Below are 13,050 nucleotides of genomic sequence, written 5' to 3' on the forward strand. Positions count from 1 at the left end.
GGGGCAGGGATCAACCCTGCAAGCCAGGTACATGCCCTTGACCTCCAGGAATTGAACCCCTGGTCCTCAGGCCAATGCTCTGACCACGGAACCACACCAGACAGGGCATTTTGAACGTGTAGCTTTTTATTGTACGACTTCCCGCAGTACCTTCTAAGCTCCAATGTTTTGTTTGACTGGTTAAACATCCGATTGAATAGGCAGAAAGCCACCCTGTTCCGTCCATTGCTGTTTATTGCTCTATTGCCAAATAGTCGAATCTCATGATCGTGAGGAATTATTGTCTTGGTGCAAGTGTAAGCGATGATATAGTTGTGTTAACATCTTTGGGAGACGATTAAGTTAAGAAGGAGGTTAAAATATTGCTTTTATGTCCTTTGAAATATAGTGGGAAAGAGCAGGCAATGCCAGAAGACTGGCAAGCTTTGAGGCAGGAAGAGCAGTCGGTGGGACTGGCCACATATCTGGGGCCACAGGGCTTCTTCATTTACACGTGGGGTACTCAACGGTCCCTTCCAGACACATGGCTTGAAATGACTCCACTGACGTCACCGCCTTGTGTCCTGATTTGCACATAAATTCAATGATATCCCCTGTTTTTGCATAATAGGTTTTGTCATTTTTCCCTTTTAACTGGATGTTCTTTTCATTCATGATTTCTTCTGATATTACACAGGGATCTGAAAGTAGAAGAAATGAATAAAAGCAATTAGGAATCTTTCCTTTTATAAACAAATAAACCTTCAACCCAATCACTAGCCTAGAGGATGAAATAATGAAAAGAGCAAATATACATCATGTGGGCCAAGTGTGTTGCTATTGCAATTTGACTGTAAGCAACATTCATATCCTCCTATGTAATAAAAGCCTAATATGTTAAGTGCCTGGTCTTCTGTTCATCAGTTCAAACAATCAAAGTGTAATATGCTAAGGCCGCTCAACCACTCGCTATGATGTACACTGACCACCTGGGGGCAGACGCTCCTAACAGTAGGTTAGCTTGCTGCTGTGGTCTGGCCAATCAGGACTGAGCGAGATGGTCTGGAGCCCTTCCTCAGTCCCTCCCTGGCTGGCCAACTTCCTGCATCCCTCCCTGACCCCAAATGTGCACCGGTGGGGTCCCTTGGCTTAGCCTGTTCCCTCTAGCAATATGGGACCCCTCAGGGGATGTTGGAGAACGGGTTTCGGCCTGATCCCGCATGCAAGGCCGAGGGACCCCAATGGTGCACAAATTCGTGCACTGGGCCTCTAGTATATAATAAAAGGTACTATGCAAATTGACCCTAATGGCGGAAAGACTGGGAAAGACCGGTCGTTATGACACACACTGACCACCAGGGGATAGACGCTTAACGCAGGAGCTGCGCCCCAGTGGTCAGTGCACTCCCACAGGGGAGCTCCGCACAGCCACTAGCCGGGCTGATGGCTGCGAGTACAGCGGTGGTGGCTGGAGCCTCTTCTGCCTCCTCAGCAGCGCTAAGGATGTCCTACTGTGGCTTAGGCCTGCTCCCCATGGACAGTGGGCCTAAGCCATCAGTTGCACATCCCCAGAGGGCTCCCGGGCTGCCAGAGGGATGTCTGACTGCCAGCTTAGGCCCGTTCCCCCAGGGAGCGGGCCTAAGCCAGCAGGTGGACATCCCCTTAGGAACCCCCCCTCCCCGCTGGACCCCCCAAATGCACAGATCTTCGTGCACCAGGCCTCTAGTATTGTAATAAAGTTTCAGACATTTTCTTTTTTCTATGGGGAGACTGTTCTTACATTGTAGAACTTTATACATGCTAAAATTTTTCATTTACTTTAAAAAATGATATTTATGGGGTGATATTGGCGAATAATATTACATAGGCTTTGAATGTTTAATTCTATAAAACATTATCTGTATATTACATTGTGTGCCCATCACCCAAAATCAAATCATCTTTCACTGACATATATCTGACCCTCTTTACCCTCTACTACTGCCCCACCCGCTTCCCCTCTGGTAACCACTATAGTGTTGTCTTTGTCTGTGAGATTTTATTGTTTGTTCATTTGTTGCAACTTTCTATCCCACATATAAGTGAAATCAATGGTTCATATTCTTTCTGTCTGACTTAAAAGTAAAAAATTTTCCCTTAGCACGATATTCTCACGGTCCATCCATGTTGCTGCAAATGGCAGTATTTCAACTTTTCTTAAGTCCAATTTTGAAGATAATTTGACTCCTATTACTCTTCTCTTGAAGCAAGTATTTTATATTCTAGTTCAGCCATCACTGTCATTGATAAGGCCTTAGACATAGCTAAAGGTTATGTTCCAACACATCCCATTAACTATTACATGATGAAACATGATAGAATAACACATATGACTCCTGATATCCAGAAATTTTGAAATGTTTCCCAGTACATTCAGATGTATATATTATGTGAGTTCCACACACCTGACAAAACACTTTTTCTGATCTTTCCTTTATAACTTTACTACTCCAAGCAAAATTTACCTCCTTGCTTTAATATACCATATGTCTGTGTAATTTTTTTTACAAGATGTTGGATGTTGCCTTTGATGACCTTCGTAAATGCTCTCTGCTTATTTCAATTCCAAGACTCAAACATAGTCTTAGCTCTGTCACAGAACTGATTTGTGTCCCAAGATAATGAAAATGGCTTCTTATTCTAGGTTGTGGGAACAGCTCTTGCTTGTGCTGGGACACATGTGTTAGACTTGTCCATCTACTTAATCATTTCAGCTTCAGATTTAGAATTTTTTTTTGAAATTCAATACTTTCTTTTCTATATAACCCAGTTTGGTATTTCTAGACTATTCTGACTTGGGTATGGTAACTTTGATTTCCGGTCCTGGACTTACTGGGGTTGCTATAATCTCCCACAGAAGGGGACACATACACAGGAGAGGATGAGTCAGGTATGGTCCACTGTGGGGTCAGTTAATGTATCAGAATGAGCCTCTCCCAATGTTCCTGTTTAAAGGACCTTTATCATTGTTCACATAGGGATTCTCCATGCTCATAGCCCTACACACAAGTCTGCAATGTGAAACATTGAGCCGGAGAGCTGTTGGTGAGCACAGTTGTAGACTCTGACTCCATGACTAGTAGACCGCACGCGAGCTCATAAACATCACCCTCATGGTCTCAGGATCCAGAAGATTCTTGAGAACTTACCTATGCATCTCGGGGGTTCGGACCACTTTGCATAACTACAGGTTACATCTATAGGACCCCGGAGCTCATAGTAGGCCTGGCATTGGTATTCCACTCTTGACCCTGGAGGATACACTTCCAATGGCAAGGAGGTGATGGCTCCATTGCTAATCGCTGGAGGATGCCCACACTTGTGTGCAGTTTCTGAAAAAGAGCATTTTAACTGTTGAAGAGAAAAATTGTGGTTTTGTTGGAAACTATTCATGTAAAGCTGAACAGAAACTGTTGTCCCTCTTTTGCATTTTAAACCTTGTAACCACCATGTTGTTCAAAATGCCTTAGATCCCCACACTCAAGCGAGGACTCCATACATGCAGATTTCTCAATTCTTGGAAAAGGAAATGCTGGAATCAAAACACTTACTAAAGCAGGTTGGCAAGTGGGACCAGCCGTCCTCACCACACACCATGGAGCCCAGGGCGTTTCCATCTTTGTTTTCGTAGCCATCCAGGCATTGGTAGTCCAACGTGTCATTGGGTCGAAATGCTTTTCCAGTGATTGTGGCTATGGCATTCTCGAATATTGGTATGTCACAATGTTCTGAAGCAAAATAAAGGTCATCATTGTATTTCTAATGCCGTATCATGTAGAATCCAACTAAGAAAATCTCATGCTGGCAATACTAAACTTTACCATCGGTGTGTGGATAAGTGAAGTATCAGGTGACAGTTACCTGAGTTAGTGATATGGTAAGCTGGATGAATTGTATGACATGAAGAATAGATTTCCTTACCCATACTTTTTCCAATCATTCAAAACCTCTAAATACAGGTTAGAAATCTTTGGTCAAAACCTATTTTTAGCTGTGAGTATGGCACTGGCTGTTACTACATTACACTACTATCATGATACGATGCTATCATTTGAAGGACAACACCATTTGTGAATGTAAGAGGTAATGTATGTATTTTTGTAGCAAACATACTACCACTAAGAGTGTGAGTCTTAGAGAAAGACTGTAGTCTTTGGATACAGGATCCACGTGTTTATATAAAACACCCTCCTTTCCCTAATGATTCCCAGAATTGAAAGTTTCTCCACATTGATTTTAAAAATGCATTGCAAAGGGTTCAGCTTTTTCACTAAAGGGAGTCCATGAAATAGAAAGCCAGGCTTTAAAAATGTAAGAACGGATATCTCTTTGTGTGCTTTTTAAGTCAATTTGCCCACTTTCTGTAGCATGTAGTTTAGTTTTTCTTGAACACAGTCTTATTTTTTTAATATCTATAAATGTTCTTAGTCTGAGTGAATTAATGGTAAGTATTTCAACCCGAGTACTGGGTGTAGGGAAAGCTGGACAAAGACACTCCTTTAAAGGTTCAGTAGGTTCCTGAATTCCCGGTTCCAATTAGTGACCACTGCTTTGATACACACATGTAAGAAGACTCCAATTAAAGATCAGCTCTATTATGTCCTGATGTATAATACCATGTCCATTACAATTATTCTCTCATTTCTAAACACCCACAAAATGACTTCTAGAATCCTGTGTACTTAGCATGTAAAAGGCAGATATGACTGCATATGAGAATCTTCATTGATAACCTCATAGCATGAATACATACACTCATAGGTGAAATGGTTGACAGCGATATATATGTGACATTGGGAAAGCAGTGTATTTATTTTTAATTTAAACGACATTTTCAATGCTTCTTCAATGAACACACACAGTGCGTGATCTTAATCTCTGTTTCACTTAACGTTATTTCACAGTACTCATGACTTGTTGCTCACTGTTACTTACTACAATATTAACGACCTATTCGTTATCAAAAAATTTAAAACTTTGCGAACACATTTGGAACAGGAAATGAAGTAGGCCTTTGTTTTAAAGCTAAGAAGGCGTGGCCCATTCACCTTGAGAGTGGACACATTAAACTTTCCACAGTGATACGTCTGGTTTTAGAAAGTCCCAGATGGACTGGATATCAGAGTGGTTCACTTACGGATGCATCTGGCAGGCGAGGACCAGCCGTTCTCCGTACATGTCACTGTGCTCTGTGGGTTTAAGAGACTGTAGCCCCGATGGCAGACAACTTGGATGGACTGTCCCTGTACATATCTTTGTGCTTTAGGTGGAGAACGTACATGTTCCGAATAATTGAAATCACACTTTCCTGAGAATTACACAATCATCATAAAAAGGAATAATTGTAGTCATAGCCATGAATTAAACATCATCTTTACAATCTTTAAACTAGAATGCATAAGCAACCCAACATGCAGCTTAAGTAAAACGAACGTTGCTAGTAAATGTGTGTGAAAAAGGAAAACCAAGATTAAAGATGATTTATCTGTAGTTTTCACAACTACACTATGAATAAATGATATCAACATCGTTATAAAGTCTTTTTTCAATCTCCCATGTTTTTAATGAGGGACCTATCGTAAAAGAAAATATCTATATTGGTCTTTCTGCTCATAGAACTCTTCCCTTGCCCATATTTTTCTTACACAGGCTCAGGGGTGCTCATGTTTTGCTCTCTGAACCCTGAACTATTGTGACGCGCAGAGGACAGAGAGGTTTACTCACTGCGACAGGGCACTTCCGGGGTCCATCCATCTTGTGTGCAAGTAATGTAATGCCAGAAATATTCAGGAGGAGTCACGTAGTTTTTATCACAGGAATAGTAAAACCATTGTCCTATCGGTGCTGGGAAGTATGATCTATATATGTCTTCCCTGTATAGGAGTCCATGCTTTATTTTTGGAAATTCACAGGGATTTACTAGCAATTAAAACAAACAAAAAAACAGTATAAGTAATCTTTTACCTTAATATAAATGTAACGAGAGATACCTTGTTCCACTGATGAATTATATTCTCATATGCCCATAATTACACTCATTGCATTAGGCTTTCTAGGACAAGAAAAATTATAATCTTCAGATGATGTGAATAACACTTGTTTTCTGATCATTTCACAATATGTACAAATATTGAATCATTATCTACACAATGATTATTTAAATGATATTTTATCTACATAAATAGTCACTCTCCTTGTCATTGTTATGCTCACTGAGGTCTGTGTCACGGTGGTCATGGCCTCCTCTTTAAGGCACCTGACTGTCCACATTCATTTGGCCTTGGCCTTGAATGAACACGGAGCCATTGACCTGTTATGTGTATCATTTCATTTGTCATCCATGGAAGATCCAGCTTAAATGGGGGCCCCTTTGACAATGAACTGGTATACAAGGAACAGCAATGAGATTGTAGAGTCAGAAAACACCGGGAAAGGGGCAACCCCCCAGGAATGAAATACCCTGTGGCCTGAGGGGCGTTGTGTGACAATGTCTCCCACATTCATTCCCCCTCATACAAGGGAGCCCCGTGCCTGTCTCCTTGAGTGAGGCTGGAAATCAAAGACTGCCTTGAAGCCCTCTGCTTTACCTTCTCAGTGAGGCAAAGATTTGGACTCATTAGGTCACCTTTATTTTTTTAATTTTTAATTTTTTTTTTATTGATTTCATAGAGGAAGGGGGAGGGGAGAGAGAGAGAGAGAGAGAGAGAGAGAGAGAGAGAGAGAGAGAGAGAGAGAGACATCAATGGACAGAGAGAATCATTGATCTGCTGCCTCCTGCAATGTCCCAGACTGGGGATTGAGCCCCCAAACTGGGCATGTACCTTGACTAAGAATTGAACTGTGACCTCCTAGTTCACAGGTCAATGCTCAACCACTGAGCCAGGGGTCCTCAAACTTTTTAAACAGGGGGCCAGTTCACTGTCCCTCAGACCATTGGAGGGCCGGACTATAGTTTAAAAAAAACAACTATGAACAAATTCCTATGTGCACTGCGGGCCCGGGATGTGTCGGCTGCTAAGCAGGACAGGCAGCGGCCCCCGGCGGGCCGGATACATGTCCTCGGCGGGCCGCCTGTGGGCCGCGGGCTGTAGTTTGAGGACGCCTGCGAGCCATGCCAGTCAGGCAGATCCCCTTTATTTGTAAGTTTAAGAGAAGTAATTGCAGAATTAAGAAGCGGGTGAAGACATGAAGGGAACTTACAGCTACATCTTGGAGGAGGAACCCAGCCTTTGTCAGTACATTTTGCAGTATTTCCCCAGGAGGAAGGGAAAAAGCCCTTTGTACAGTAGTATGTGATTGTGTCTCCCAGTCCGTAATTGGTCCTTTGAGGAATGTACTGACTGTTTTCAATTCTTGGAGGGTCACATGCTATTTCTGAAAAGTAAAAGGACAAGTGTGTTAAGCAGAAATCACATGAAAATCATCAAGGACATCAGAATAAAGTGAACATCATGTTTTTGTTCTTTTCAAAGAGCAAAAGGGCATTCAAATGAGCACCCTGTCCTTATATATATATATTAGCAACGATTATATTAAAACTAGTAGAAAATATATGTGACTTCTAGACACACGTGTTAAGTAAATTATGTCTCCAGAGTTTGATGTTAATTGACACTAACCTCAAATGAACCTGAAAAATGTTAAATTTTTTGCAAGGCCGGTGTGGCTTGGTGGTAAAGTATTGACCTATGAACCAAGAAATCATGGTTCAATTCCTGGTCAGGGCACATGCCTGAGTTGGGGGCTTGATGCCCAGTAGGGGGTGTGAAGGAGGGAGTCGATCAAAGATTCTTTCTCACCATTGATGTTTCCACTCTCTCTCCCTCTCCTTCCACTCTGAAGTCAATAAACTATATTTTAAAAATAAAAATACTTTTATTTTCTCTCACATTTTAATCTGCTATATCTATCATATTTTCATGTTACTATTGCAGTCCAGTCTACCTATCTTAGTTTTTACTTTGTAGTATAGCTAAATTTAACACCAGTGCTTGAAGTCAAAAACTATGAGACACACATAAAAATACAGCTTTCCCTAAGAGACCAACCAAATACTATTGGGAGAATTGTGTTAAATTAGTTAAGAATAGAAGAACTTCTGGTGGTTGCTTTCAAGCAGTGGGCATAAATCCCTTGACAAATTGTAATGTCCTACTCTAATAATCTCCATTACAGCAAACGGTGCTGTTAAAACATGGCCAGGGCCAGTGCCTCTACCAAAATAGTAACAACTGAGATAGTACAAACGTGTGAGGCCACATTTTTTCTGCTGTTAGAAGCCATCATTAAGGTTTGGAAGATGAATAATAATTCCATATTGGCACTCCATGTTGTGAATCAGTAGAAACATCCATTTGCATAGGGATGGATGAATTGGGCTAAAGGTGATTTTTATTTAGCACATCTTGGTACTTTCCATCATTCCTCCAAATGCCTTATTGTGAGAGATTGTCCCTTAATGAATGCAGAGACCAAAGTTGTGGTAAATTACCCTCAAATAGCCCTAGCTGGTGGGTTCAACTCCTGGTCAAGGGCACATGTCTCAGTGGCAGATTCCATTCAAGGCCCCGGCTGGTGCTTGTGGTAGAGGCACCCAGTCTCTCTCACATTGATGTCTCTCTCTACCTCTCCCTCTACCCGTTCCTCTCTCTCTGCCTCTCCCTCTACCCTTTCTTCTCTCTCTCTCTGCCTCTCCCTCTACCCTTTCCTCTCTCTCTCTGCCTCTCCTTCTACCCTTTTCTCTCTCTCTCTCTGCCTCTCCCTCTACCCTTTCCTCTCTCTCTCTCTGCCTCTCCCTCTACCCTTTCCTCTCTCTCTCTGCCTCTCCCTCTACCCTTTTCTCTCTCTCTCTCTCTGCCTCTCCCTCTACCCTTTCCTCTCTCTCTCTCTCTGCCTCTCCCTCTACCCTTTCTTCTCTCTCTCTCTGCCTCTCCTTCTACCCTTTTCTCTCTCTCTCTCTGCCTCTCCCTCTACCCGTTCCTCTCTCTCTCTCTCTCTGCCTCTCCCTCTACCCTTTTCTCTCTCTCTCTCTCTCTCTGCCTCTCCCTCTACCCGTTCCTCTCTCTCTCTCTCTCTCTGCCTCTCCCTCTACCCTTTTCTCTCTCTCTCTCTACCTCTCCTTCTACCCTTTTCTCTCTCTCTCTCTGCCTCTCCCTCTACCCTTTCGCTCTCTCTCTCTGCTTCTCCCTCTACCCTTTTTTCTCCCCTCTTTCCCTTCTCCCTGCTGTCCTCTCTCGCTCTCAAGATCAATGGAGAGAGGATTAAAAGATCAATCCTCGGGTGAGGATTTAAAAAAACCTTAAAGACACATGATAAAGGTCGAATCCTACTTAAGAAAGAGCTAAATCTTCCCGTCAGTGTCAACTCACCTTGTCCACGAGCCCAGGAGACCCACAGGGTGAGGATGACCTTGACTAGGAACAGCATGGTGGGGCTCCCCGGGGGTGTTAGCACAGATGGTCCAGCGCTGCTGTTAGGGGCTTCAAATCTGCCTCATGAGCCGTTACCAAGTGTGAGTGAGACCCTGGATTTAAGTGAAATACCAGGATGCTAGTTGACTGACGTCACTCGGTAGATATCCAAGTTCAAAGACTTTTGCAATATCTGTAACTTTTCGTGAACGATTTCACAATCATTTCTTGACTTCATCCCCTGACATGTACTGGTACAACTTTGCTTAGAAAAGTTATAAACTGGATCCAAAAGTGATATAAAACATTTATCTTTAAGTTAAACACTTCTTGGGAATGGGGGAGGTTCCTTCTTAACCAGGAGGTTCACGTGGGAATAGCTCTGACTGCATGTCCCTGTGACTCTCTTGTCCTCTCGATGCTCTCACCCGGCTGCAGTCCTTAGGGGTCTATGGACACCAGCCAGTGTGTCCACACAGTGTCCGCTCCTGTCTGTAGGGCAGCACTGATTTTTGTGTAAACTCACAACAGACCCCACCACCAAGTCCAAGGATTTCAGCACATTCTTCACGTTCAACTTCTCCCCCCCCCGCCCCCCGCCTGTTTTGCTTGTTTTTAAATGAGAGGGAGGCCCAGGGAGAGAGAAAAACAGCAAAGGTGAGAAACCTCTACCTGCTGCCTCCTGCACGCCCCCTACTGGGGATCGAACCCATGACCCCAGCATGAGCCCTCACCTGGAATGAACCTGTGACCTCTAGGTGCATGGCTCGGCATCCAACCAATGGAGCCACACTGGCCGGCCTAGGCCCCTTTCATTTGAGGGCACCACATAACCAGAGGCGTGCCACGGAGAAAATGGGAAGCATAAAGTCTAACCCAGTCTGAGAACTGGTTTGGCCGATCAGCTTCTGCTCAAATACTAACTGGAGACCAGTTATCACAGAGCTTCCCCTGGACGGGACTTGGATTTGTCATCATGTGCTTTCAGAATGGGTTCTGAGAAAACAGAAATTCAGTTCCCATATTGACTTCGGGTCAGGGGAATTGTTCACTGACCAGGTTAGTTAAGATCTGTAGCTCTAAAACAACTGATTGTTTTAGTCAAATAGAAGAGCAAAGCTTCAACTCTGTCAAGCAGTTCAAACCCCGCAGATGGAACCAATGAAAACTGCCCCTCTTCCTCACAACAAGTGTTCTTCAGTCCACGATTCACCTCTGACTCCAGTAGGAGAACATAGGGAAGGGGGGAGGAGAGAGAGAGAGAGAGAGGGAGAGAGAGAGAGAGAGAGAGAGAGAGAGAGAGAGAGAGAGAGAGAGAGATATCAATTGCTTGCATCCTACACAACCTCTAATTGGGACAGTGATCCAACCTGCAACTCAGGTGCATGCCCTTGACCAGGTCTAACCCCAGACCCTTTGGCCCTCAGGCCAACGCCAACCACACCAGCCAGGGCATTTTTAACGTGATATTACTCATGGATCTGAAAGTAGAAGAAACAGAGTAAAACAATCAATAATCTTTCCTTTTATAAATGTACGATTTCCCGCAGTCCATTCTAAGCTCCCGTGTTTTGTTTGACTGTTAACCATCCGATTGAATAGGCAGGAAGCCACACCATTACCTCCCTTGCCGTTTCTTGCTCTATTGGCAAGGAGTCTAATCCCACAACGGTGAGGAATTATTGTCTTGGTGCAAGTGTAAGCGATGATATAGCTGCGTTGACAACTTTGGGAGACGATTAAGTTGAGAAGGAGGCTAACCTATGGCTTTTATGTCCTTTGAAATAAAGTGGGAAAGAGCAGGCAAGTCCAGAAGACTGGCAAGCTTTGGGGCAGGAAGATCAGTCGGTGGGACTGGCCACATATCTGGGGCCACAGGGCTTCTTCATTCACATCTTTCCCTTTTAACTGTATGTTCTTTTCATTCATGATTTTTTCCCCTGATATTACCCATGGATCTGAAAGTAGAAGAAACAGAGAAAAACAACCAATAATCTTTCCTTTTATAAACAAACTAGAGGCCCAGTGGGTGACATTGGTGCACTGGTAGGGTCCCTAGTGGCTGCCGACTGCCAGCCCAGGCCTCCCTCCCTTCCCCTGGCCAGCCCCGCCCCCTGGTCGAACTCCCCCAAGAACTCTGGGTTGAGGGGACAATTTGCATACTACGCTTTTATGATATGATAAGGCTTCAACAGAATGACTAGCCTAGAGGATGAAATAATCAAAACAGCTAATGTACATCACCTGTGTGGGTGCCCGCATCCCAGAGACAGAGCCAAGGCCCTGGGGTCACACTGCCGGTCCACACGCATCGTCCACCTGATGAGCTCTGTGACCTTGGACAGGTGTGCCTGACCTTCCCTTCCCCTCAGCCTCCTGGTGTGTGAGGAGGAACAGCTGCCGGCTGAGGAGCTGTGAGGGCCCACAGATGGGGCGGAGAACAGGACTCGGCCCACGTTGATGATGTACATTAGCTCTTTCGATAACTTCATCCTCTAAGCTAGTGATTGGGTTGCAGGTTTATTTGTTTATAAAAGGAAAGATTCCTAATTGCTTTTATTCATTTCTTCTACTTTCAGATCCACGTATGATATCAGAAAAAATCATGAATGCAAAGAACATCCGGTTAAAAGGGAAAGATGACAAACCCTATTATGTAAAAACAGGGGGTATCGTGGAATTTATGTCCAAATTGGGACACAAGGCAGTGACGTCAGTGGAGTCATTTCAAGCCGTGTGTCGGGAAGGGACAATGGAGTTCCCCAGGTGTGAATGAAGAAGCTTCAGTTGTACCAAGACAATAATTCTTCACCGTCGTGGGATTAGACTCCTTGCCAATACAGCAATAAACAGCAAGGGAGTAACGGTGTGGCTTTCTGCCTATTCAATGAGATGTTTACACAAACAAAACACGGAAGCTTAGGATATACTGGGGGAAATAGTGCAATAAAAATTCATATGTGAAAATTGACCTTTCTGGTGTGGTTCAGTGGTCACAACGTTGGTCCAAGGGCCAAAGGGTCTGTGGTTCAGGTCCTGGTCACGGCATGTACCTGGGCTGAAGGTTCGATCCCTGGACCAGTCAGGGCATCTCACATCCATGTTTCTCTCTCTCTTTATCTCCCTCTGCCTCCTTCTGTCTCTAAAAACAAATAAAACATAAAAAACAAGTTGAATACCAAGAATGTGCTGAAATCCTTAGACTTGGTGGTGGGGTCTGTTGTGAGTTTACCCGCCCCCCAAAAAATCAGTGCTGCCCTACAGACAGGAGCGGACACTGTGTGGACACACTGGCTGGTGTCCATAGACCCCTAAGGACTGCAGCCGGGTGAGAGCAACGAGAGGACAAGAGACAGTCACAGGGACATGCAGTCAGAGCTATTCCCACGTGAACCTCCTGGTGGAGGAAGAACCTCATCCATTCCCAAGAAGTGTTTGAAGATTGGAGTTTTGTATCACTTTTGGAACCAGCCTTACTATTACTGTCCCTAAGGAAAGCTGTAAGGACCTGTCAGGGAAGTAACTCAGGAGATGATTGTGAAATCGTTCATGCAGATTTACAGATATTGCAAAAGTCTTTGGACTTTGATATCTACCGAGTTGACCCCAGTCAACTAGCTTG

The 13,050-nt window shown here is 43.9% G+C and overlaps 1 protein-coding gene across 1 annotated transcript; it reads right to left on the reverse strand.

Moving 5' to 3' along the window:
- Positions 1–106: 106 nt before the first annotated feature.
- Positions 107–9,535, reverse strand: LOC308238641 (complement factor H-related protein 3-like). The gene is made up of 7 exons (XM_080650861.1): positions 9,387–9,535; positions 7,219–7,392; positions 5,743–5,937; positions 5,156–5,326; positions 3,570–3,746; positions 3,168–3,350; positions 107–680 (listed from the first exon to the last, which is right to left on the reverse strand). Exons 1-7 carry the CDS (start codon positions 9,442–9,444, stop codon positions 484–486), a joined length of 1,155 nt encoding a protein of 384 aa, XP_080506987.1. The 5' UTR covers positions 9,445–9,535; the 3' UTR covers positions 107–483.
- Between the last annotated feature and the right edge of the window lie 3,515 nt (positions 9,536–13,050).

This window comes from Plecotus auritus (genome assembly GCF_963455305.1).
Source record: "Plecotus auritus genome assembly, chromosome: 14".
Lineage (NCBI taxonomy): Eukaryota > Metazoa > Chordata > Mammalia > Chiroptera > Vespertilionidae > Plecotus > Plecotus auritus.

What these genes read in the sequence shown, in the direction of transcription:
- LOC308238641 (XM_080650861.1), bottom strand. Translation starts at nt 9,444, where the DNA reads ATGCTGTTCCTAGTCAAGGTCATCCTCACCCTGTGGGTCTCCTGGGCT. An exon ending in CTCCTGGGCTCGTGGACAAG is followed by an intron (nt 7,393 to 9,386) that starts GTGAGTTGACAC and finishes TTTACTTTTCAG; the next exon opens with AAATAGCATGTGACCCTCCA. An exon ending in CCCGGAAGTGCCCTGTCGCA is followed by an intron (nt 5,327 to 5,742) that starts GTGAGTAAACCT and finishes TGTAATTCTCAG; the next exon opens with GAAAGTGTGATTTCAATTAT.